Source organism: Sapajus apella, unplaced genomic scaffold (genome assembly GCF_009761245.1).
Source record: "Sapajus apella isolate SASKATOON/1434 unplaced genomic scaffold, GSC_monkey_1.0 scaffold6, whole genome shotgun sequence".
NCBI lineage: Eukaryota > Metazoa > Chordata > Mammalia > Primates > Cebidae > Sapajus > Sapajus apella.
In genome coordinates this window covers 23,958,308-23,982,505 of record NW_022436946.1, presented here as the reverse complement: position 1 = coordinate 23,982,505, position 24,198 = coordinate 23,958,308, and the positions used below count along the sequence as shown (strand labels likewise).

The following is a 24,198-nucleotide window of genomic DNA, read 5'->3' as shown; positions in this document are numbered from 1 at the left end:
ACTAATCCATGTGCTTAGATGAATTAGGAGAGTGGCCCGAAACATGACACTTAAGAATCAAAGATAGAATTATTTATTTATGTGTCTAAATTAGGCACTATTACCACTTATCTTTTAGTAAGACTGGTCATTTAAATGAAATGAAGAAAATGTACCATGCCTTTATAAGCAATTTAGAATTTTGCCTGTATAAAGGAAAGAAGATGGGGGCAAAAGAGAGCAGAAGGTGTGCCATGTACCATATGAGATAGAAGTGTTTCACCTTTTTTTTTTTAAACCTTTTCAGGGGACGATTTGGTTTATGGCTAGATGCTGATTTATACCACGGACGAAGCAACTCTTGCAGCACTTTCAATAATGATATTCTTTCCAAAAAGGAAGACTTCATAGTTCAGGATCTAGAGGTGTGGGCATTCGAGTGAAATTTAGACTGCCTTAAAATATAACATTAAAAAGACTGGGTTCGATCAGCCCTCCTAAAGCTGGCTGGAAGAAGACGCCCCAGCCCAGGCTGCCTCATCCCACCCAATGCTTCCTTTCCGCCATCATCTCAGAGCATGAGCACATTGCAGAAAGATTCTGGAAGGTACATGTGGAGGGCAGACATGGAAGAAAAAAATTTGAAATCCAGGTTGTGGAAAGACTTTGGACTTACACTTCCTTCAAATCCATACAGTGAGGAATCAGAGAGAGTGTTTATAGATAGGAGTTGAATGCAATTTTTATTTTTGGTAACTGTGAAAAAAAGATACTGTGGATCTATACATGCCTTGTGTATTTATCAGCATAATTTTCATTACCAAAATGTACAGCTATTATTTGCCATGGAAAAAGTTAGTCTCATTTAGAAAAATGGAAAGTGCACAGCACTTAAAGGGAATATATGAGATTTTTTTTTAAAAGAAACTTTTATTTATTACTGTATATTGTCTGGAATATGTTGGCAGTTTTTTTTTTCTTTTAATGTGTCAAATCTTGAAATATTAAATGAATACATTTTGTGCTATGTTTTGGGAACAAATCTGTTTGATTTATATAGTTTTATATTGAATTTTTTTTGCCCTGATTGTTTAGGGTGATAGGTCTTAAGCAGCATATGTCTATATATCTGTATGTGGATATATAGAGATGTATGTGTGTGTATGAATATGTACATATACATATATACGAGTGTATAATTCTAAATTTCTAAAAACTCATTATGAATGTTCATCAATTTGACTATTATAGGCCAGCTTTCGATTTAGTCAAAAAAGGTACATTTTTAGTTACTTACCTTGAAAATATTTGTGTGAAGAAGAATAAACCATTTCTCACAGTCTTAAGTTCATATTTATAGAAATGAAAACCTTTGTGAACCTAGACTTAGAACAAATCCTGCTTTTGAAAAGAAAGTGTTTTGCTTCTTATAAGATCATTTGTGTTAATAACAAAAACTTTATTTTCGTAGTGTTCTTTGTATAACTTTTTCAAGCTTTTACATTAACGAGCAGGCCTCTGTCTTAAAAGGGACTCAGTGTATTAATTTCTGCATTTTTAAAATCAAATGAAAAAAACATCAAATTGGACCAATTGTCTTGGTTTCTAGACTCATTTATTTGAGAAAAAAACAATACAAAGAAATGCATTCATATTAAAATTGGAATAGAAAGGGAAACCTATTTTTAAGATATCAGCCTATTTTGACATGATAAAACATCTATTAAATAATAATAAAGGGCTGGGCGCTGTGGCTCACGCCTGTAATCTCAGAACTGTGGGAGGCCAAGGCGGGCGGATGTGGGAGGTCAAGGCAAGCAGATCATTTGAGGTCACCAGTTTGATACCAGCCTGGCCAACTTGATGAAATCCCATCTCTACCAAAAGTATAAAAATTAGCTAGGGGTGTGGTAGGTGCGTGTAATCCCAGCTACTCAGGAGGCTGAGGTAGGAGAATTGCTTGAACCTGGGAGGCAGTCGTTGCAGTGAGCCAAGATCACGCCACTGCACTCCAGCCTGGATGACAGCTAGACTCTGTCTCAAAAATAATAATAGTAAAAATTTACTTAACCAGTATTATCGATTTTTATGAAAGCCAAAGACTGGTTGCTAGTGGGAAAAATTTTCAGATAATAGCCAAAGCTTCAAAATGGTCTGTCATAAATTATTTCCCCAGTAATTTTTGAAAGGAAAAATGTATAACAAGTACTATTTACATATCTGCATTTAAAAAAAATTCTTAGAATATTTCCTTACATTATTCTCCTGTTTTAGACAATTTGTAAAAGAGAACAGATTGTCCAATGGCCTCCTGTCAGATTAACAATTATTATACCCACTTATATTCCATGCACATTTAAATGAATGCTATAAAATTTTAAATCTGTAGCCTGAGTGTACATTTCACTCAAGTTCTACTGCGAACTGAGTGTACTGGCACTCAGTACACTTAACCTGCTTGTTAAATAATGTGTTGGTGTGAGATATCAGGAATGTCTCATGATGTGTTAACCATTTATACCATCTGCAACCATATATGCTATTCATAAATAAAATGGAAAAAACCAAAATGGTCATTTTGCATATACTTTACTCTGACCTAGTTTAGTCCATGATACTATACTTGTGAGAGCATATCCAGATGCTGTGTTCTCTATGTAAAAGAGTATTGTCCATTCAGAAGAAATGTGTGACCCTTCATTTATGGATATTGACTATATGTAATGCAGTGCTATCCCAATATTTTCAATAAAGGAATTTATGCGTTCAGTGATTTTCTCTCCCAAAGATTCATTCATCAGGTATTTATTGGGTACCAGAGTTTTTACTTTTGTGAGAGGCTGGCGAAATATCCAAGACTAAACAAGGTCTACAACTCATGTTGTCACTACTGCCCTGGAAACTCCCTCTTCATTCCCTGTAGCCACCCTCCTAATTCTCTCATCAGTTCATGGAAACTGCTCTTGTTATAGTTACCAGAGACAACTCTTGGCTGTGTCTACCAGTCTCTTTTCCAATCTTTCTAGCTGTGCTGTAAATGTTGACCTCCTCCTCTTGACATCTGTCTTAACCTACTTTGTAATTTCCATGAGGGACACCTTACTCTCTGATAAATTTTCTTTGGCATCCTGATACTTGGCCTCTAGATGTTGAGCTAGATGAAGACCCCAAGCAGTCTTCATTCCTTCATAATTCCCCAGTTCGTAAGTCCATATCAAAGAACTTGGGTGGGAGGAGACAACCAAATGTTTCTTAAGACTCTGTTGAAAGTGATTAGATGCATCTTCATGCTACAAGCCACCAGGTACATCCTACATTATTATGTCTTCCCTTTATTTGATTTCCCTCTCCTTGATGCCTTTTAAAGTTTTAGAGATACATTGATATGATTTGACTCTGTGTCCCCACCAACATCTCATCAGAACTGTACTATCCATGTGTTGAAGGAGGGACCTGGTAGGATATGACTGGAACATGGGGGCAGTTTCCCCCATGCTGTTCTCGTGATAATTAGGGAGTTTTCATGAGATCTGATCGTTTCAAACTGTTTGGTAGTTCCACCCTCACCCTCTCTCCTGTTGCCATGTAAGACGTGCCTTGCTTCCCCTTTGCCTTCCGCCATGACTGTTAAATTTCCTGATGCCTCCCCAGCCATGTGGAGCTGTGAGTAAATTAAACCTCTTTTCTTTATAAATAACCCAGTCTCAGGGAGTTCTTTATAGCAGCGTGAAAATGGACTAATACATGAAACAGCACTAATGAAAGAATTACTCTCCTTTTGAGGAAGGCATTGAGAATCTTTTAAGCCAGAAAGGGGTGTTAAGTTTCATGCCTTTCTTAGGATGCCCAACCTATTTTTACCAACTTAATTTAATGCAGAAAGGAGGTCAGCAACCAAGGAAATTCCAGAAAACTCAAGAGAAGCACACTCATTTCTTGTGTGTGTATCAAAAGTGCCTTTGACCACTTCCTTCTGCCTAATGAGGTCACATACTCTTTCTCAATCAGGGGAAGCACTAACTTCCCCTGATTGAGAAAGAGCATCACATGTTCTGCTCTCACCTCCTTGCCTATGACCATTATCCATAGTTTACCCCTAACAGAAGGTGTCTGTATTGAAAAAAATTAAGCTTCATGATTCACACCAAACTTTTAAGATCTTATTCCCTTTCTATTTCAAACCTCTAGTGGTTTAGAATAAAAATTATATGGCCTATGAGGTATGGTCATTCAAGCCGTGAAGATGCTGTCTCTTGATAGAGTATCTTTGAGGACTTTTTGTTTCTCTCTTAGATCAGCACTGTTTAAAAGAATGTTCTGCAATGATAGAAATGTTTCATGAATTTTCACTGTCCTTAATGTTGAGCAGTGGAAATGTGCCTTAAGTGACTGAGGAGCTGAACTTTTTATTTAACTTTAGTTTATTTAAATAGCCACACATGCCTGGTAGCTCCCACATTGAATAGCACAGCTCTAGATCAAGATATTGTTGCCAAATCATATTTTCATCAGCAATTAAGTCAGACTATGACTCCTTCACCAGAAGTGAACCTTCAGTTCCAACCACTTTGTCTATGCCATTACAGATCTTCACACAGATCAATGCCACCTAAGATTATCTAGCATGTCTCTCATTGTTTAGGTAGTCAGCTTATAAGGTGACCAGAGAGCCGAGATCCCTAACAGTCTTTATAAACTGAGAAATTGGATCTACATAGGATTACTGGTCCCTGTCTCTATTCAAAGGTAATGAAAACTGGCCAGGTGGGGTGGCTCATACTGTAATCCCAGCACTGGGAGGCCGAGGAGGATGGATCATCTTAGCTCAGGAGTTCGAATCCAGGCTGGACAACATGATGAAAACCCATCTCTACAAAAAAATATAGAAAAAAAACGTTGCCAGGTGTGGTAGCGCATGCCTGTAGTCCCAGATACTTGGGGGCAGAGGCAGGAGGATTGCCTGAGGCTGGGAAATCGAGGCTGCAGTGAACCAAAATCACACCATTGCACTCCAGCCTCGGTGACAGTGGGAAACCCCTTCTCTTAAAAACAAAAGGTAAAGAAAACCTCTCCTAGTGCCCAGGCCTTGTCTGACATGAAGTTTTCCTGGCACGGCCTCCATCATGTGTTTTTGTTGCTGTGCTGGGCATTCTGCTGCTCATGGCAGTGCTGTAGTATGTCATATCCCTTACCAGGCACCCTCCACAGTGCAAAATGGTCTGCTGAAAATAAAAACAACTCATTCCTTACACAGAATTGTGCCTTCAGTCCCAAACCAACAGGAATAATGGACCTCTCAGAATGCCTCACATGGCGCTATTCAGTGACCAATGAAGATTCAGTGATCAACCTTCCTTACCAAGTTTGGCAGCTGGGATGCCCACAAGCCCTTCAAAGAACCTGCTTACACATAGAGTAAGTTTTCAATAGAAATTTGTTAGAATAAAAGGCAATTCAAAAGCCATCGGGGAGAGCCCAGTGGATAACTTTACTATCCTTATTTACCATTGACAAGGCCCCACCATTTCATCAATTCCTTCACTTCTAGGGTTAGAAAAAGTAACCCTGATCTAGCTTGACATAACCCTTGAGGAAAATGCTAAACAAGAAACATGTTCACTGTCAACAAGCTTAGGTGATAAAGCATGTCTTCTTGTGCCTCTGCAGCTAAAAATATCTTCACCTTGACATCACTTGGAAAATACAGGAATTCAGCCAAACAGTTCAGCTTTCCATCCCCATGATAGTCCTTCTTGGCTTAACCTTATTTTCTACTGGCTGATGGATCAGCCACCTTTTACTCCATAGTTGCCTGAGATCAACCCTTTTAGGTTTAAAGACAGCAATTAACAAGAATGTTTCAACAAAGATCTGCTGTTACGCTGTGTTGAGGTTTTGTGTCGACCTTGAGAGTTGATAAAAGGCCCTGTTATTATTACCCCATGTCCAACAAGTCCCAGTCTTATTCTCTTGTAACATCTTGTTTTTCTATTAGATCTTCCAAAAGGTCAGAAAAGTGAATAGGTTTGATCTGGAAGTATCCTAGAAAGAGCTTGTGGTATATGGCATGAGCCCATTTGCAGGGTATGTAATTATATCACCCAGGTAGACTATGCTAAAGATTTCTAAACACTTGAAGAAGCATGGCTGGGCACAGTGGCTCACGCCTATAATCCCAGCACTTTAGGGGGGGGGGGTGGCCTGATCACTTGAAGTCAGGAGTTCCAGACCAGCCTGGCCAACATGGAAAACCCTGTCTCTACTAAAAATACAAAAATTAGCCAGGCATGATGGTAGGCACCTCTAATCCCAGCTACTCAGAAGGCTGAGGCAGGAGAATCGCATGAACCTGGGAGGCGGAGGTGGCGGTGAGCCAAGATCATGTCACTGCCCTCCAGCCTGGGTGACAGAGCAAGACTCCGTCTCAAAAAAAAACCAAAAAACAAAAAGACTTCAAGAAGCACAAAAGCATAGTGGTTAAGGTATGGATTCCCCAAAGTCAGATGTCTAGAGTTTGAATCTCAGCTCTAGAGCTTACTAGCTATGTGACCTTGGTTATTTTACCTCTATGTGCTTCAATTTTCTTATCTGTACTGTGGGGATAATAATAATAACCACCCATGATTATACAATAATTAATGCACTTAAAATAGTGCCTGGCATAAAGCAAGCATTACTAAGCACTAGGTAAATAAAATAATGGAGAAATTCCTTCGTCTTTTGGAGGAATCACCTAATGATATAACTAACAGTTGCAAAGGAAAGTTCATCTTTTAAGATAATAACTTATTTAGTTTTTAAACTAATTTCAGAAATATTGTAATGACTTATTTGCTGTTCAAATTTTTTTAACTAAGTTTCAGTTTCCTCCTCTCTTAATTGTAAACGTAATATATGTTCATGGTAAAATTTTCAAACAGTACAGAAGAGTATTCAGTAATAGGTAATGTTTTCCTTCCTGCATCTTCAGTGCTAAAAATCACAAAAATTTTTTTTCCTTCTTGAGCATTATTATGCATATATAAGCTAATTTATATCTTCTTCATGTAAACAGAAATGTACTCTATATACTGTTCTTAAGTTTGCCTCTTTAACAATATGATGTGAACATTTTCTATCAATATATGTAGCCATCTCATCCTTCATTGCATGGGTTTGTCATTGTTTAAACAGTCTTCATTAATGGACTCTTTTTTTGGCTATTACAAAGAATTCTTAGGAACACACTTATATCTAGAACTTTGTGCATTTATGAAATGTATATTTGTAGGATAATTTTTATTAGTGAGAGTGAAAGCGTCTTTTATTTTATAACATGCTATCAATTATTCCTCCTCAAAAATTACATTGATTTACATCAACTGTGTATGAGCATGCCAGTTACCACACGCCCTCACCAATACTGGTTATGTTCATCTCTTTTTATTCTTTACCCAAATGGTATCTATTTTAATTTTCACTCTTTAATTGTAAAGGAGGTTGAACATCTTTGCACATGTATTGCCTATTTGTATGTCTTTTTTCCTGAATAGTCTATGACCTTTGTCTATTATTTTAAGTTATTCATCTTCTTGCTGTTTTGTATGTGTTCTTTGTATATTCACAAAATTAGCCCTTTGTCATATATATTGCAAATATTTTGCTAGTTTATATTTTTTAAATATATAATAACTTTTTTATACATGAGTTTATTATAATTCCTTTTTAGTCAGATTTATCATTTCCTTTATAACTTCTAGAGCATACTTTTTCAAATCAAGTCTGAGGACTAAGCTCTGATTTTTTACCTTACCCAAATTCTTACCTAAGGGGTCTGGGGAGTCATGCCTTACAAACTATAAATTATCGTCAGATGAGTTTTCTCTCATGCTGTATATTGTGATTTACTTTTCAATCTGACTCTAGCATATTATGAGACAAGGAAAAAATATTTAAACCCAAAATATATTTCCTTGCCATACCTTGAAACTGCCCTGTGGTCTCTTGTGGGAAATATCCACATTCTATAGAGCATCCCCTTCCCCCTTTGTTTTCCTTCCTTTCTTTCCAGATCCAGGAGTTAATCAACTAAGAGCCAGGCACCCTTTTAAGTCCAATAGGAAACAATTTACAACCTACTCTCTCTGAAGGCTGCTATCTGAGAGCTTCCTCTGCACAATAAAGCTTGGTCTCCACGATCCTTTATCTTTAATCTGAACATTCCTTTCTATCGATTCCAGGTCTTTAGACAAACTCAACCAATTTTCAACCAGAAAATTTTTAAATTTTCCTGTAGCCTAGAAGGTCCTGCTTTGAGTTGTCCCACCTTTCTGAACGTAAACAACGTATTTCTTAAATGTATTTGATTGATGTTTCATGTCTTCCTAAAATATGTAAAACCAAGCTGTACTCCAGCCACCTTGGGCACATGTTCTCAGGACCTCCTGGGGGCTGTGTCATGGGCCATGGTCACTCAATATTTGGCTCAGAATAAATCTCTTAAAATGTTTTATAGAGTTTGACTCTTTTCGTTAACAAGTCAAATTTATTCAGCATGACTTTCACTTCTCACTCAAACATCTCCCAAAATTATGAATTAACACCACCTTTATCAAAATGTGTGCTCTTGCTGCTTTTATGCTAAACTGCATCCCACTGATACTTCAGAACATTTAGAAATAACCTTCTCAAATCAATTTTACTTTGCACTGGCCTCTTAACATTCCTTTAACGCATGTGAACATCTTCAGGAAAGATATGCGGGCAAGAACTGAATGTTCACCTCAGTGACATCCTCTACTGAGTAAGCTAGGGCTAAGCAAGGTTGATGAACAGATGTCTTCCTAGATCTCCAGACCCTGTCACAATGCCTTGCTAAGGAGCAACTTATATACTAATAGTAGTGATGAACAGGAGGAGGAGGAGGAGGACAGGTAACATTTACTTAGGATGACTATCCACCCTCCTTTTTTACGTACATTATTTTATTTGATCTGCAAAATGAAGACAGTACAATTATCTCTGTTTTAGAGATGAGGAAATTGTTTCTTCAGAGGCTTAGGTAACTTGCCTAATATCACAAAGCTAATGAGGGTTATAGTGAGGATATCCTTACTTACATTGGGCCCCAGAGCTGACTTCTTACTTTTCATAGTATGCTAGCAGTGTTCACTCTTCACAATGTTTCCACCACCTGGATACCCACATTCTGTTTAGGTACCTTAACTACCGTGGTGCACAGTCCTCTACTCTAGAAAGAAAGCTCCTGAATGGAACTCCTCTATGGCCAATTGTGTCTTACTCATCTTTATATCCCCAAAGCCTGGCAAGGTGGACAGCACTTAGGAAGCTTTCAAGAAACACTTGTCAGATTTAACAGAATGGAAGTGTAGAACTGAAGAACATGAGCTCCAGGGAAGCTAAGGGATTTGTCCAGTGTTCTACAGCTAAATGGCAGAGCTGGGATGAAAACACAGGGTTTGGATTCCCAGCTCTCCTCCCCTGCTCACATTCAATGCTGAATTACAAATTTACAAGCGTTATTCTTGAGATAACTTTTGCCATGCAAGAAGGAATGATCCCCTTTCTAGCTGCTGGAGCTCTTCCCTTAAGGTTTGAAGGGTGAAAGTAAAAGAATGCTGGGGAGGAGATTTCTGGGTGATGGTTTTCCCCGAGGAGAATTCCTTTATTTTCATGTCTTTTATTAAGTTATTAGCATTCTGAAAAATGTAGACTGAAGGAAAATTCCAGGCCTCAGAGCATTAGGGCGTTGGCAGTGAGTCATATTCTGTGTTTCCAAAAATCATACTTGGAAAACGGTTTAGAAGATTACTTAAATGAAGTTCAAACTCTCAGTTCATGTTGCATTTTGGTGATAGAGTTGGGAGAAGAATGCCAAGGCATGCAATTAACTGATTCTCTGGTTCTAACTCGTCATGTTGATTTAGGAAGGTCTATCTGACCAAAAGAATGACACTTTATAAAAAGCGTCTTTCATGAAACAGATAATCTAGGCAAAGCAATATAGCTCCTGGTACTGTGTAAGCATAAAAGAAATGTTAGCTAGATCTTGGCAACTCCACCCTGTTAGCACAAGTTACTTAAGCTCTTTCTGCCTCAATTTCCTTATCTGTAAAATGAGAGCAATAGTACCTACCTCGAATAGAGAACTAAATGGGTTAATATCTCTAAAGTGTCATTGCATTATATGCATTTCCTATACATTAAATACATACTCATTTCCCTTCCCCTCAAGATTGTTTCTAAGGTTCACGTCATTACTGTAGATTGTTTCACTTGTGTACGTGTGTGTTTTCTATTTCTCATGTGAACATACTTCTCTACCACGATTTATCTATTCTCCTGTCAGTGGATAAGGTTGCTTGCCGTTTGTGCTTTGTGGATATGTGAATGTTTGGCTTTGTAAAGTAAATAACATCACAATGTTTTGCAAAATGATTGCACCATTTACATGCCCATCAGAGTATCTTGTCCAACACCTGATACTGTTAGACTTAGTTTTTGCCAATCTCAGGTGTATGTAATATTATCTCACCTTGGCTTTAATTTGCATTTCTCTGATTCCTAATGAGGATGAGCATCTTTAAATGTGTTTCTTAGCCATTCTTGTTTTCTCTTTTGTGAGATCTCTTTTCATGTCTTCTGCCTGGTGGGTTTTTTTTGTTGTTGTTCTTTTCGGTTTATTTATTTATTTATTTATTTATTTTGGTGAGATGGGGTCTAACTCTGTCGCCCTTGTTGGAGTGCAGTTGCGCAATCTAGGCTCACAGCAACCTCCGGATCCCAGGCTCAAGTGATCCTCCTGCCTCTTAGCCTCCTGAGTAGCTGGGACCACAGGCATACACCATCACACCTGGCTAATTTCTTGTATTTTTTGGTAGAGACGGGGTTTCACCATGTTGCCCAGGCTGGTCTTGAACTCTTGAGATCCGTCTATCCACCCGCCTCAGCCTTCCAAAGTACTGGGATTACAGGCATGAGCCACTGCACCCAGTCTGCCTGTTTTTTAAACTCTGTCTTCTGGGAAGAGGTTCCTGCCTTAAAAATAATAGTCATTCATCAGTCTGTTAATCTTATATACTTCTGATGAGGAAGAGAAACAGTTAACATGATGGTATCAGAGAGTCTCAGGCCCTACAAGGGTATTTTCTCAAAAGTCTCCCTTAAACTGGCAATATCTAGGAAGAGGAATGAAGAAAGATTTTTGTCAATTTGTCTGCACATCTGGACATACATTTGCACTTATTTGCTTATTTGACTTTTATAAGGAGGTAGCATCAAGAAGTTGAGTTATCATAAGAGTAAGCATTTATTAACACTTACGTGCTATGTACTCTTCTAAGCATTTTACATATATTACCTAAATCTTCATAATAACTTGTGATAGTCACAAATAGCTACTGCTATTATTTTCCAGCTGAGCAAAGTGGAAGCCATAAAAAATAACATGATTTATTCGAAGTAGAAACACTACTAAGTGGTAGAAATGGGCTTCAAGTTGGAGGAGTCTGATTCCCCCAGTCTATGCCTTAAACCACCAAGGTAACTACAGGAAATAGCAAGTTAGTTGGGAATATAGCAAAAAGATAGAGGGAGGCTGTGTGGGTGCCCAGAAGGAATTCAGGGAATTGATGGGCCTCTAGGATAGGCTGGGTAGAGAAGGAAGTAAAGATGGGAGGGTGGCTGGAAGAGTTAAAGAGAGAAAGATCAAGAACAGAAATTGCTACCATGTCAAGAGAGTATAACAGTTGCTGGGACAAGTACTGGCAGAGCTGTGAACAATCATCGATGTTCAGTTTTCCAGATAATCTGGGTGATTATGAAGTTTGGATTTTGCCACAGAGCTGAGTTGTGTTAAAGAGAAATAGAGGCAAAGGGCATTGAAATCCAGGTGTTTGAGAAGCAGTGAGTCATGGACAGTGAAGTTGTCTGAGATAATGGCAGGAGCTTGGCAGTGTTTGTGAGCCAGGTGCTGAAGCTCTCTGTGAATCTGGGAGTGACCTAGAAGCGGGTAGATGAGGGTGATTATGTTTCAAAGTGGAAAGAGCTTCAAAAGAGGTTAACAGTGGAAAAAAGTTTGGGGAAAGCATGAGACTCCAAAGAGGGCCGAGGGCCAGAAATGGTGGCTCACGCCTGTAATCCCAGTACCTTGGGAGGCCGAGGTGGGTGGATCACCTGACATCAGGAGTTCAAGATCAGCCTGGGCAACCTGATGAAACCCTATCTCTACTGAAAATACACAATTAGCCAGGCGTGGTGGTCCACGCCTATAACCCCAGCCACTTGGGAAGCCGAGGCAGGAGAATTGCTTTAACTAGGGAGGTTGAGGTTGCAATGAGCTGACATCGCACCATTGCACTCCAGCCTGGCAGCCTGGGCAACAAGAGCAAAACTCCATCTCAAAAAAAAAAAAAAAAAAAGACAAGGGGCAGAGGATGAGGAGTCACTTGGGTAGGAATGGAATCACCTGGAGCTGGCAATTAGGAGCTAGGAGAATGCCAGTCCTGCTTCCGAATCTCTCAGCATGTTGGGAGGAAGAGAGAACAGCAGTTTTTGCTTGTCAAAGCTCAAGGGAAATAATATTCTTGTGGGAAGTCCAAGGTTCGGTTAAGGAAAGAAGGTGGAGGTATCGCTCTGCTATGAGGTTGAGGATATAGATTAGAGTAAGTACAATTACATTGTGTTTTTTTACAGTGGAAAGAGCTTCAAAGGAGGTTAACGGTGGAAAAAAGCCTGAGGAAAGGAAGCACAGGAAAGTTTGGGTATGAGTAAAGAAAAATTTTTACTTTGAGGGTAACTAATAAGAACAAGAGTTAGCGGTGTGGGTAAGATACATTGGCCTTGAGATGATGAGGAAAATATAGGTGTGAGCTTGGTAAGAAAATTGACACTAACTTCAAGATGTCGGAGGTATGTTGATTTACATGGTAGCTGTTTCCTGCTGCTTTGTGGGGGATAAGAAGTGCCCCTCTGTTTTACTAAAAGGCCTCAAGACAGACCCATCTATCATCCACCAAGTACATTCATCTTCCTGTGTCCTATTTTCTCCATTTCTAAAATAGGAATAATAATATCCTCTTCTCTGAGTTGTCATGAGAATCAATTTATGTATATGAAAGTGCTTTAGAAAATTGTAAAATGCCAGACAAAAATAAGTTAGAAATATTATGATATGAGTCCCATCAAACCTTGTTTATGCTGACTCCTTTATCAAAAATCCAGTGTAGCCTTTTTCCTGATTTAAAAAAAAAAAAAGTTACTTTCAATGCTTTGTTTAAAGACATGGTTTTTAAGAAAGATTATAAAAAACAGAAATGTCTGCATTATATTCTGTAGACAAGTAAACAAAGCAATTTACCAAGGAAATAGCAGGAACGGGGAAGTTTTGCTACCATCAGTCTCTCTATTAGACGTAATTTACACCGCTTCCACTTAAGAACAATGATCAGACTTCCCTTAATGTCCTTTAGCAAAGCTCAAACAGCTACAGTTAGGACTTTGGGTCAACTGCCAATATTAGTTCAAAGAGAGCTCTAAGGCAGATCAGTAATCAGAAACTGGAAATTTCTCTTTTCCCACACACAAAAACTCCTTCCTTCCCTTATTTTGCCCAGACATTTCACACTCGTTGCAACAGACGGAGGCCAATAGACATGCAACATTTAGTACCAGGCAACAACCACCTTAGCCTTAAGCATTTCTTTCATTGTTTTTCTTAAGGAGGGAGAAATGTTTTCATGCTTGTTTTTCTTTTACCATGGGAAAATTCTAATATTCTTTAGACAGTGGTGAAACAGCAAAAATTTATTGCTATGTCCTAAATATAAGACAGGAATGGTCTTTGTATTCATACTCAGGAAATTTCTATTTAGGATGCAAAAACTGAGATGCCTATTGTCAAGATGATATTTTATCAGATTAGGACAAACCCACAAACACACTTTCCACATCCTCACTATAAAATGGAAAGAAACATGACACTGTATCATGCATATGGTCATAGCAGCTAAGTAGTCCACCTCTGCCAGAAATACCACAAAATCTGCATGGAAGTGCCCTATATCTTCTGACATATCATTGAATAACTAAAAAATACATGGAATAAGATTATTTATAAATCAGAGAATTAGTAAAGAAAATGAAGTTCATCTAGAATCCTGAATCTTAAAAGCAGTTGATAAGGATATTTTATTTCTGACAAAAGTATTGTTGAATAAGTAAAATATAGAGATAAAAAAGAAGGAGAAACATCTAGCCATAATATGTCCATTCAGAGATCATGAGTGAATATCTTGTTTCAGGCATTTTCTTATAAATCCTTAATTATCTTTAATAAACATGGAATCATACTAGCCATACTCTCTTCTAACCTATTTAACATCTTCAGGCTCCTATCAGACTGCTCGGCTCTGATAGAAGCCAAATTCTGTCTCTGACTAATAGGATGACATTGCATACATTAGTTAATCAACCTGCTGATAAGAATGGAAATTTTGAGCAGAGGAGTCAAAGGCTCTAGAGCTACAAAGATTAGGTTGTCGTCAGCCAAGACTGGAAGTCTGTGAATAAAAGAGATTTGTAGTAAAAAAATCAGTAGTTCAATCTATCGGACACTTGAATGGAAATATCAAGCATGCAGTTGGATTGTGATTTCAAGAAAAGTATGAAGGGTTAGAAGAATCCTGGGCATATAGGTATTTAGATCAGTGAGATTGGATGAAATCAAGGGAGCAATTGTAGACACAGAAAAAGACCAAGAACTGAGCCCTGGAGCATTCCGACACTAAGAGCTTAGAGGGGAGTTACAAAGGGAAAGGAAAGAACTTAAGAGGGAAAAAGGAAAACGAGAGAATGCAATGACCTAGAAACATACGAAGAGATGTATTAAGGAGACAGGGATTACTAAAATGTACCAAATGCTGCTAATCAGGTAAGAAAAGGACTGAGAATGGACCACTGAATTTGGCAATGGGGAGGTCACCCAAAAGCAGTTTCTGTGGAGACAAAGCTTGAAAGAAGAGAAGGTTTACAAGAGAACTGGAGGAAAGAAATTGGAGAGAGCGAGTATGGGTACTTATTTCAAGATTTCCTGCTAAGAGCAACACATATGTGGGACAGGTCCTGGTGGGAAAAGTAGGCTCAAAAGAAAGTTTCATTTTATTTTTCTAGGGTGGAAGAAATTATAGCATGTTTGTAAGTGGATAAAATGATCCCATAAAGATAATAAAATAGATGATGTAGGACATAATGGGAATTTCTGGAGTAGTGTTCTTGCGTGAGCAGGAAGGAATGGGATCTGCGTGTAAGTGAAGGAATTAGTTTTGCTATAAGCACAGACTGTTTATCTTTGGTATCAGTCAGGAAAGCCAAGTATATGAGTCATCCTTTTAGAGGGAGTCAGTTGAAGTTCTCTTCTGATAGCTCCAATTTTCCCATTATGTCCTTTACTCTTGTTCATGTGAATTACCCAGGAAACATCAGAGTCCCAGGGCACCCCTCATTTCCAGCTCTCTAACCCGCATAGAGCTCTGTAATTCCCATAAATGGTATCCTATCCTCCCTCCTGAAACTCTATGTCATCGGAAATGTAAAGTGCATCATTTCAGTTGTGTAGAAGAGTGTTTATTTTCCTGTGCTCTCACAATGCAAATGCTTTTACATAAAGGAATCTTTGCCAATTTAATTGGGGAAAGGCTTATTTTATTGTTAATTTAACTTAGGCTTCTTCAATTTCTAGTAAGAATGAATATATTATTCTTTACATTTTTTAATTGTGTTTTTTTCTTTTAATTACTTTCATAAAAGCTGCTTTTTTTTTTTTACTAGAATTTTCAACTCTATTTTTTTTTTTTTTTTTTAGGCAGGGTCTTACTCTGTCGCTCAGGCTGGAGTGCAGCGACATGATCTCGGCTCACTACAGCCTCTGCCTTCCAGGTTCATACGATTCTCCTCCCTCAGCCACCTGAGTAATTGGGACTACAGGTGTGCACCCCCATGCCGAGCTAATTTTTGTAATTTTAGTAGAATGGGATTTCACCATGTTGCCCAGGCTGGTCTCAAACTACTGGCCTCAAGTGATCTACCTGGCTTGACCTCCCAAAGTGCTGGGATTACAGTCGTGAGCCACCGAGCCAGCCTCAACTCTTTCTCATTGTCTTGTAAGAACACTTCCCATATTAGTTTATTAATCCTGTTCCTCATGCATGCTGCAAATATTTCCACCCAAATTTCCACTTTTCTTTCAATGCAGTTTTTGGCATTTATAGATACTATAAAAATTTTATTTTACATCAATCAGTAATTTATTTAATGGAATCCATTTTGAGCATGTAGGCCCTTTTTTTGCCACCCTTAAGGCAAAGTAAATATTTGCCTACATTTTAAAGAAACCGATAACAGTTCTTTGGTTTCAGTTGTTACATTTAAATAGTTCATCTCACCAGAAGCATATCTGAGTGCATGGTATAAAGAAGAGATCTAATTGTTTTGCCCCTGAAATGGTGGCCAATTGTCAAAACTGTCATTATGAGCTTACCTCTTGTACTAGAAGCATCCACTATCCCCTTCTAAGGGTAAGGCCCAGCCAGGAGCTTCCTGCTGAGAGAATATGCCCTGAGATGCTCTTGAGAAAGGACTGGCCATCAGTTAGGTTGGGCCTCTGTGCCACGGCAGCCTCTTAGGTTCATGGCAGCCTGCCAGGAACAGCTCCATCCAGAATACTGATATCAACTGGTACTTGAAGCAGCAAGAAAAAGAGTATTATGGATTTAGCATCAGGGAGAGAAGTAACTCACAAAATGAAAAGGTGAAATTGAAAGAACAATACCAGTAGCTATGCCATTAGTGATGCCATTGAGAAAATCAGATTTCACTGTCCATTTTCTAATATGTACAATCCATCTATCCCTTCCTGCAATTAATGTTTTTCCACTGCCTACAGTGTGCCAGATACTAGGCTGGATGTTATGATAAAGAAGGCCATGTTCCACCCACAGGGAATTTACATTCTAATAAGAATAAGTATTGGGAGCTGACGGGAACATCTGAAAAGCATCTGTCCCAGGTATAAAATGTAAACGGCACATAATTAATAATAGGATAATTTAACAATGCATTAATAGGTGAATCAACATATCAGGATATAAAGCTTGCAAACTGAAGCAAGTGTATAAAATTTTTTTTTAAATGTGATAAAGGTGGAGTTAGAAAACTGGTGGGGAAAGAATGGTAAGTTAGTTGAGTTTCCTGAGGTTTCAAGGAATGGAGACACCTGAGTAACTTAACATGAATGATGTGTATTTACTTTGAGTTTGTAACAGTCACTCTACTAAGCCACTCCAGCATCGCTCCTCTCCTGGTCTTTATCAGTGTAGCTCATAGTCTCTGATATTTTTTATGTAGCTTCTCTTTTTTTCCTGTGAATAACCTCTTTGGTGATTGACTTACTGACTTAAATTCCTTTTTTATCATTCTCTCGTAAACCAACAGGAATCAGGCTTTCTCCCCAGTTCTAACACTAAAACTACTTTTATCAGCTTTCCCAATGACCTCTGCTCAATTCTGAATCTTCCTTTTTCTTGTCCTATTATATTAGTGGCTTTTCGCATAGTTGATCATGCCTTCCTATTTGAAACACTCTTTGCCTTCAGGACACCATTCTCTCCTTGTTCTCCTGTGTCATAGGACACGTTTTCTCATTCATGTCTGATTATTTCTCATTTCTCTGATTTCACAATGCTAGAGTGCTCCTCCATGCTTGGTCCTTGGAATTTTTCTCTTCTCTACTTCTACTTACCCCCTTGGCAATCTCTTCTAAGTTTATGAATGTCAATAGTGTACTATATGCTGAAAATTCTAAAATGTGTATCTCCAGTTTGGACTGCTCTCTTGAACCTCAGGCTCATATGTCCAATTACTAATGACATCGTCACTTAGATGTACCAAATAGGCATCTGCAGTGGAGTGTATTATTTATTGTTCATAATATTTGTGGCCTTTTCCAGTGCCAGCATTATATTTACCCTGTTCTGCTGATGTCAGGGGTGGCTGTGGGATTTGCTTTGGTCAATGACATGCAGTGCAAGTGACTTAAGTCATTTTTGAGAAGAAGCCTTAAAAGCCATCATGTGGTTCCATTGTGTTATTTCTTCCCTCTGTCCTGACTCCAGAAACATTCCAGATGCAGGCTGCTCCTTCAGCCTGGGTCATGAGATAAACTCCACAAAGCCCCAGTTGACCTGCCGTGGACACAAATGTGAGTGAGCAAGAAATAAACCTTTTCGCTTTAAAGCCTTAAGATTTTTGAAGTTGGCTTTTTTTACCTTCACGAAAATATTTATTGCATATTATTAGTGATTATGTTTTACAGCAAAATGAAATATATACACTCTTCACAAACACAAAATGAGAATCAAGGCATCTATCAAATTTAAATGTTAAACCAAGTCCTGGTTTTCAGAATTGAGCAGCCAGTCGTGATTCTGCCCCAGGGCCACTAGTCCATGATTTCCAATAGTTGAGGATCTTTTCGGTAATTGGAATGAAATCTTCTTTATATGTGACAATTGTTTCCACATAAAACCCTTTTGGGGGCTCAGATAGTTCACTGGGTAGTTTACTTGTGGAGACATCCTTTTGTTCTTCTTCCTCACCTGGCGGCTTCTCCTTTTTCTGGCCAAAGAAAACATTGAACCCTCCAGAGTCCAGGTGCCGATCACCTAGACCACAGACATCTGCCAGTACCAGGTCGTGAACTGGTTTTGATACATGGGGATGCCAGGGAGGGCCTCGATCTTCCTGAAGTTATTTACTGCAAGAGACTTCGCCTAAACAGAATGCTACAGCATCTCAAATTAATACACCCCAAGCTGAATGCCTGATCTTCCCTGCCCAATCTCCAAAGTGCTCTTCCCACAGAGTTCCCCATCTTGGTAAACAGCAGCTTCAACCTTCCAGTTTTCAGATTAAGAATGTTAGAATTGTCCTGATTACTCTCTGAATCTCACACTCCACATACAGGCACTGAAAATATGTCGATGAACACAATAGACACAACAGATAAAAATTCCTGTTGCGATTCCATTCAATAGAGATGAAGCAGACAATAATGAAAATGAATAAGCATAGTAAGCTGAATACGAGGACTTCAATATATATAATACATATTACTATATAATATTAAATATTTAAATATGTAGAAGTTAATGCACGAGATGGAAAAAACAGAGCCAGTTAAAGGGGATGGGAGTACCTAGGGTGAGGGTGAGGGTGTAGGTTGCGAGGGTAGTCAGATTCACCTGATTGAGACAGAAACATTTTAGCAAAGACTTGAGAGCTGCAGAACTTTCGGCATGCAATGATTCTGCCCAAACCTCTACACTGAGAGATGACTAAACTGCAACAGTGCTTCTAGCAGCATAAGACCACATCTCTAACATGACCCCACCACACCCATTCTCCTCACAGATGCCTGAATTACCAAGCCCAGTGCTGCCGGAAGAATTTACTGTATATTCTAGTCAACTCCTAATGATAGGCCCTTGGCCTTTCTTTTTAGAGCATTTATTTTAAAGGGCTCACAATGGTGAATCTGTATCTCCCGTAACTCAGAAGTGTCTTTTTCAAGGACTTGACAGCCATTTCTTTGCAATGTAATTATCAGGAGGGATAGGGCCTGATATGGTTTTGTTGTGCCCCCACCCAAGTCTCAACTTAAATTGTATCTCCCAGAATTCCCACGTGTTGTGGGAAGGACCTAGGGGGAGCTAATTGAATCATGAAGGCTGGTCTTTCCTGTGCTGTTCTTGTGATAGTGAATGAGTCTCACGAGATCTGATGGGTTTATCAAGGATTTCCACTTCGGCTTCCTCCTGCACTTCACCTCCTGCTATGATTCTGAGGCCTCCCCAGCCATGTGGAGTTGTAAGTCCAATTAAACCTCTTTTTCTTCCCAGTCTCGGGTATGTCTTTATCAGCAGCATGAAAACGGACTGATACAGGGCCCCTGTCTCCCAAGTCTCTGTGGGAGGATAGAACCTAATTTTGATAATTGCCAGCTAGCAGACACAGTTGGCCTAATCCCATTTACACTGACCAGCCCTTTGTAATTTTTCTCTTCTCTGACTCTTCTTTGACCCTCCCATTCACCCCATTCTCTCTTCTAAACACCCAATCCCCTCTGCACAAATCAGAATGGAGCTCAACTCTATCCCTTTCTGTCAGTAGTTACTGAATAAAATGTTTTTACCAATTTGGCTAATGCCCAGCTGTGTTTTGTCTTTCACAGACTTGAAAGAGATGAGAGGAGTAAGCCATATGACTAGTGGTAGAAAGGGTGTTCCAAGCAGAGAGACAGCCAGAGGGAGCCCTCTGCAGAAGCTCAAATGCAGGAGCATGCCTGGCCTATACAAATAACGACAAAGAGACTAGTGTTGCTGCAGGAGGGTTAGCGATGGAAATGTTGGTGGCAGCTGATGTCAGAATGTAAAGGGTGGGCAGGTGGCATACACAGTAGGGACTTATAGGCCCTCATAGGTAAGTACTTCAGCTTTTACACTCATGGGCTAGGGAACTACTGGAGGATGTTGAGCAGGAAAGTGACATGATCTGGCTTACATTTTAAAAGGGTCACCCCAGCTGCTGTGCTGAGACTAGACAGTAACTGGGGGTGGAGGGTAAGGTTGGAAGTAGTAAGACGAATTAGGAGGTTGACAAAATGATTCGTGTAAGAGGAGATGGTGGCTCAGTCAAAAGTGATAGTAGCGATAACAGCAATGCCTAAATGTACTTTACAGAACTTCTTTATGGATTGGCTAGTAGTTAAAGAGAAGTGTCAGGAATGATTTCAAAGGTTTTGTCCTGAGCAGTTGGAAGAATGGTTTCCCTCAGCTGAGATGGTAGCAGGTTTTGGTGGGGTGAGAGAGGAGCTCTCCCCATAGTAGCTCATTCGGGCTCATTTATAACATTTACTAAACATGTGTATGGGGTGGTTGAATAGACACTTGGATATTCAAGTCTGAAGTTCAGGGAAGAGATCTGTACTAGAGACTTAAATTTGGGAGTTATTGGCAAATATTTGGTCTTTAAAGCCACGGACTGCATGAGACAACCAAGGAAGTGAGTGTAGCTAAAGAGAAGAAAACCGGCGGGCACAGTGGCTCACGCCTGTAATCCCAGCACTTTGGGAGGCTAAGACAGGCGAATCACAAGGTCAGGAGATCGAGACCATCTTGGCCAACATGGTGAAACTCCCGTCTCTACTAAAATACAAAACATTAGTGGGGTGTGGTGGCGGGCACCTGTAGTCCCAGCTACTTGGGAGGCTGTGGCAAGAGAATCGCTTGATCCCGGGAGGGAGGAGGTTGCCGTGAGTGGAGATTGCACCATTGCACTCCAGCCTGGTGACAGATCAAGAGTCCATAGCACAAGAATCTCAGAAGGAACAGCCAGTGAAGTAGGAGGAAAGCCAAAAAAAAAAAAAAAAGATGCGATGTCCAGGAAACCAAGAGAGGAAAAGTTTGTCAAGGGAGAGGGCATGACCAACTGTTGCTGAAAAGAAAAGACGAGGACTTGGAAGTGACCATTAGATGTAGTAATATAGTCACTGATGACAACAGTAGTTTGGATCAAGTGGTGGCACTAAAAGTCTAATAGGAGGCAGTGTGAGAGAGAAAAGAAGACAGATTGGGAAGCAAACAGATACCTTTTTTAAGGAGTTTTGTTGCAAAGAGGAGCAGAGAAATAGATTCATGAGTGATGGGAAAAGCAATGTTCAAATTTGGCTCTTAAGAGTTACTGATAACAATCAGATTTATATACATATTCTAAATTACTTTCAAACAAGGTGATATCTTGATGTGTCATTCTGATGGTGGCAGGAGGCAGACAGGTTTCTAGGTGGGAAGTGGTGGGTCCCAGGTGAAACCTCAACTTATACCCAGTGACAAGCCAGCTGGGGCTTCGACTGCCAGCTCTGGGTGAAATCCATGACCTGGAGTAAGGGCTACCCACTATAAGTCTCTCTGCCGAAAGCTGTTCAATTACCCAATAAAGCTCTTCTCCACCTTGCTCACCCTCCAGTTGTCCACCTGGCCTCATTCTTCCTGGACGCGGTACAAGAACTTGGGACCCTCTGAATGGCAGGAGCAAAAGGAATTGGAACACTTTCCTGGCCAGCTCACTGAGCTGCGGGTGGGAGCATAAGGGGCTACAACACTTTCCTGGCCAGTTTGCTGAGTGGGGGGCAGTGGCATGGTACTAGCTGTGGGAGTGAAGCATAGCAACCCTTCTGGGGGCCCAGACCTTGAAAGTCCCTGTGCCAGAGCTGTAACACTATATAGCCTTCCTGCCCTCTGCTGGTGCCAGGTGGCCACTCCATGCAACAAGAAGCAGTGGCTTGGCGGGGCCAGCCCAGGAGCCATGGGCCAGACAGACCAGGGCAGGCAGTGGGACTGAAAGAGCCTTTACACAAATGGACTGAAACACACCCCACCTGAAACATGAACCCCTGCTTGCTGTACTATAATGGACGAGGAGAGAAGAGCTGTGGCCCTTCTTGGAGCACAGACCTTGGGGCTCCCTGAGCCAGGACTGTGACACACTATAATGCCCTCTTTGGGGCTCTGTGGTTCCTGGCATCTCCAAGCTTTCCGGCGCCACCATGTTCCCCATGTCCAGATGCTGGTGCCTACAGCAGAAGCCACTTGCAGTACGTCTGATCCAGCCGCAGCCTCATATGGAGTCAGCACCCGTGCAGGTGCCTGGAGCTGCGTGCCCCACTGCAGCAGCCAGCATGCCTGGCTGTGAGCAGTGGTGGAATCCTGCACTCGCTCACACACCCCTTGCAGCTCCACACCTGGCTTGCCTTTGGCAGACGTGGGATCCAGGCCGGTTGTGTGAGCAGAGCACAGCCTGCTGGTCTGAATGGGTGGAACAAGCCCAGTGGGCATGAGCAAAACTCAAGCAGAGGGGCCTCTGGCCACAGAGGTTTCCAGATTGCGAAGCGCTACCTGAAGGATCCTGTGATAATTCTACTTGCAACACGATCATGCATTAGGCATCATTATTATACCCATTTTATAGATGAATGAACAGAAAACCTCAGCACAGGAAGATAAATAATTTGTGTCTCAGCAGAGAAAGAAAAATAACATAGCCCGAGTTTTCACAGATGGTAAGTTGTGGAGTAGTCTGACTCCAGAGCCTGCTCTGAAGCAGGGCTCCTGCTAGCCCATATGGTACTCCTGTGAAATTAGCAAACAGCACTTGATTTCACAAGCAGATTTAAGTTAGTATATTGTTATGGAACTGGAATGGCTGTCCCTCAGGAGGGTTATCCAGAATACCCATTGGCAGTAGTCCTGCCTGCTTCCAAAAGGAACACATCGTCTACACAATTTTCAAGTACTTCATGTTCCTACCCTCACTTCCAAGGTGGGCAACGATATCAAGTTCAAAGTTGAGGAAGGAGAAGCAAGCCTTGGAAAGTGCCAGGCAAGTGAGAAAAGCAATCCCAGGTGTCACTAGGAGTGCAGCCAGAAGATGCAACTTATGCAGGTGTGTGTCCTAGTATGTAGGTGAATGGTCTCCTAAGTGTGTGTGGCCATATGTACACAATGGGGGTTTATATACACATCATTTCTCCATTGCTCCAGAACTTAGCCTGGAATCTTCAGTTCTGTCTGTGCTTTTCTGCAAGTTAATATATGTGTATGATATGAATCAGCACACTCTTATCTGTGGTATCCTTGCACATTGTGAAACCTGAACACGCTCATGCAGTGACCTTGCTATTAACCATTCTTCATTAGAAAATGGTTAAATTTCTACCTACATGCACAACACTGTACTAGGCATTATGGAAGATGCACAGACCCATTCTTGTTGTCAAGAAACAATTTCTAGCAGGATAAATATGTACATAAATAGCTATAAGACACAAAGAGACAAATTCTACAAGAGAATATACAAATTCGATAAGAGAAGATCCAAAGAGACAAATTCTACAACAGAACCTGTTATATGAATTCTTCAGAGGATGTGCTTATTTCAGCTTGGCTAATTAAAGAAAATTTCATGAAGGAGGTAGCATTGGAGGGGTGTCTGGGAAGGTAAAATTTGAAGTGAAGAGGTGGAAACAAGACTATTTTGGAGGGAACTGTTTGAATAAAAGCAGAGTGGTGTAATGGTGCAGTAAAGGCATGGAAATTCTGAATACTAAAA

The 24,198-nt window shown here is 40.1% G+C and overlaps 1 protein-coding gene across 8 annotated transcripts in view; it reads left to right on the top strand.

The window, feature by feature from the left end:
* The window catches only part of NCOA7 (nuclear receptor coactivator 7), a 157,020-nt gene extending 154,268 nt beyond the window's left edge, over positions 1-2,752 (top strand). For 6 of the 8 annotated variants that reach the window (XM_032274861.1, XM_032274862.1, XM_032274858.1 and 3 more), the window contains one exon: positions 287-2,752. In XM_032274861.1, coding sequence (XP_032130752.1) covers positions 287-422 — 136 coding nt within the window. In that variant the 3' untranslated portion in view covers positions 423-2,752. The remainder of the gene's footprint in view (positions 1-286) is intronic. The other 2 variants (XM_032274864.1, XM_032274865.1) reach the window with 1 other exon arrangement.
* Positions 2,753-24,198: the final 21,446 nt, after the last annotated feature.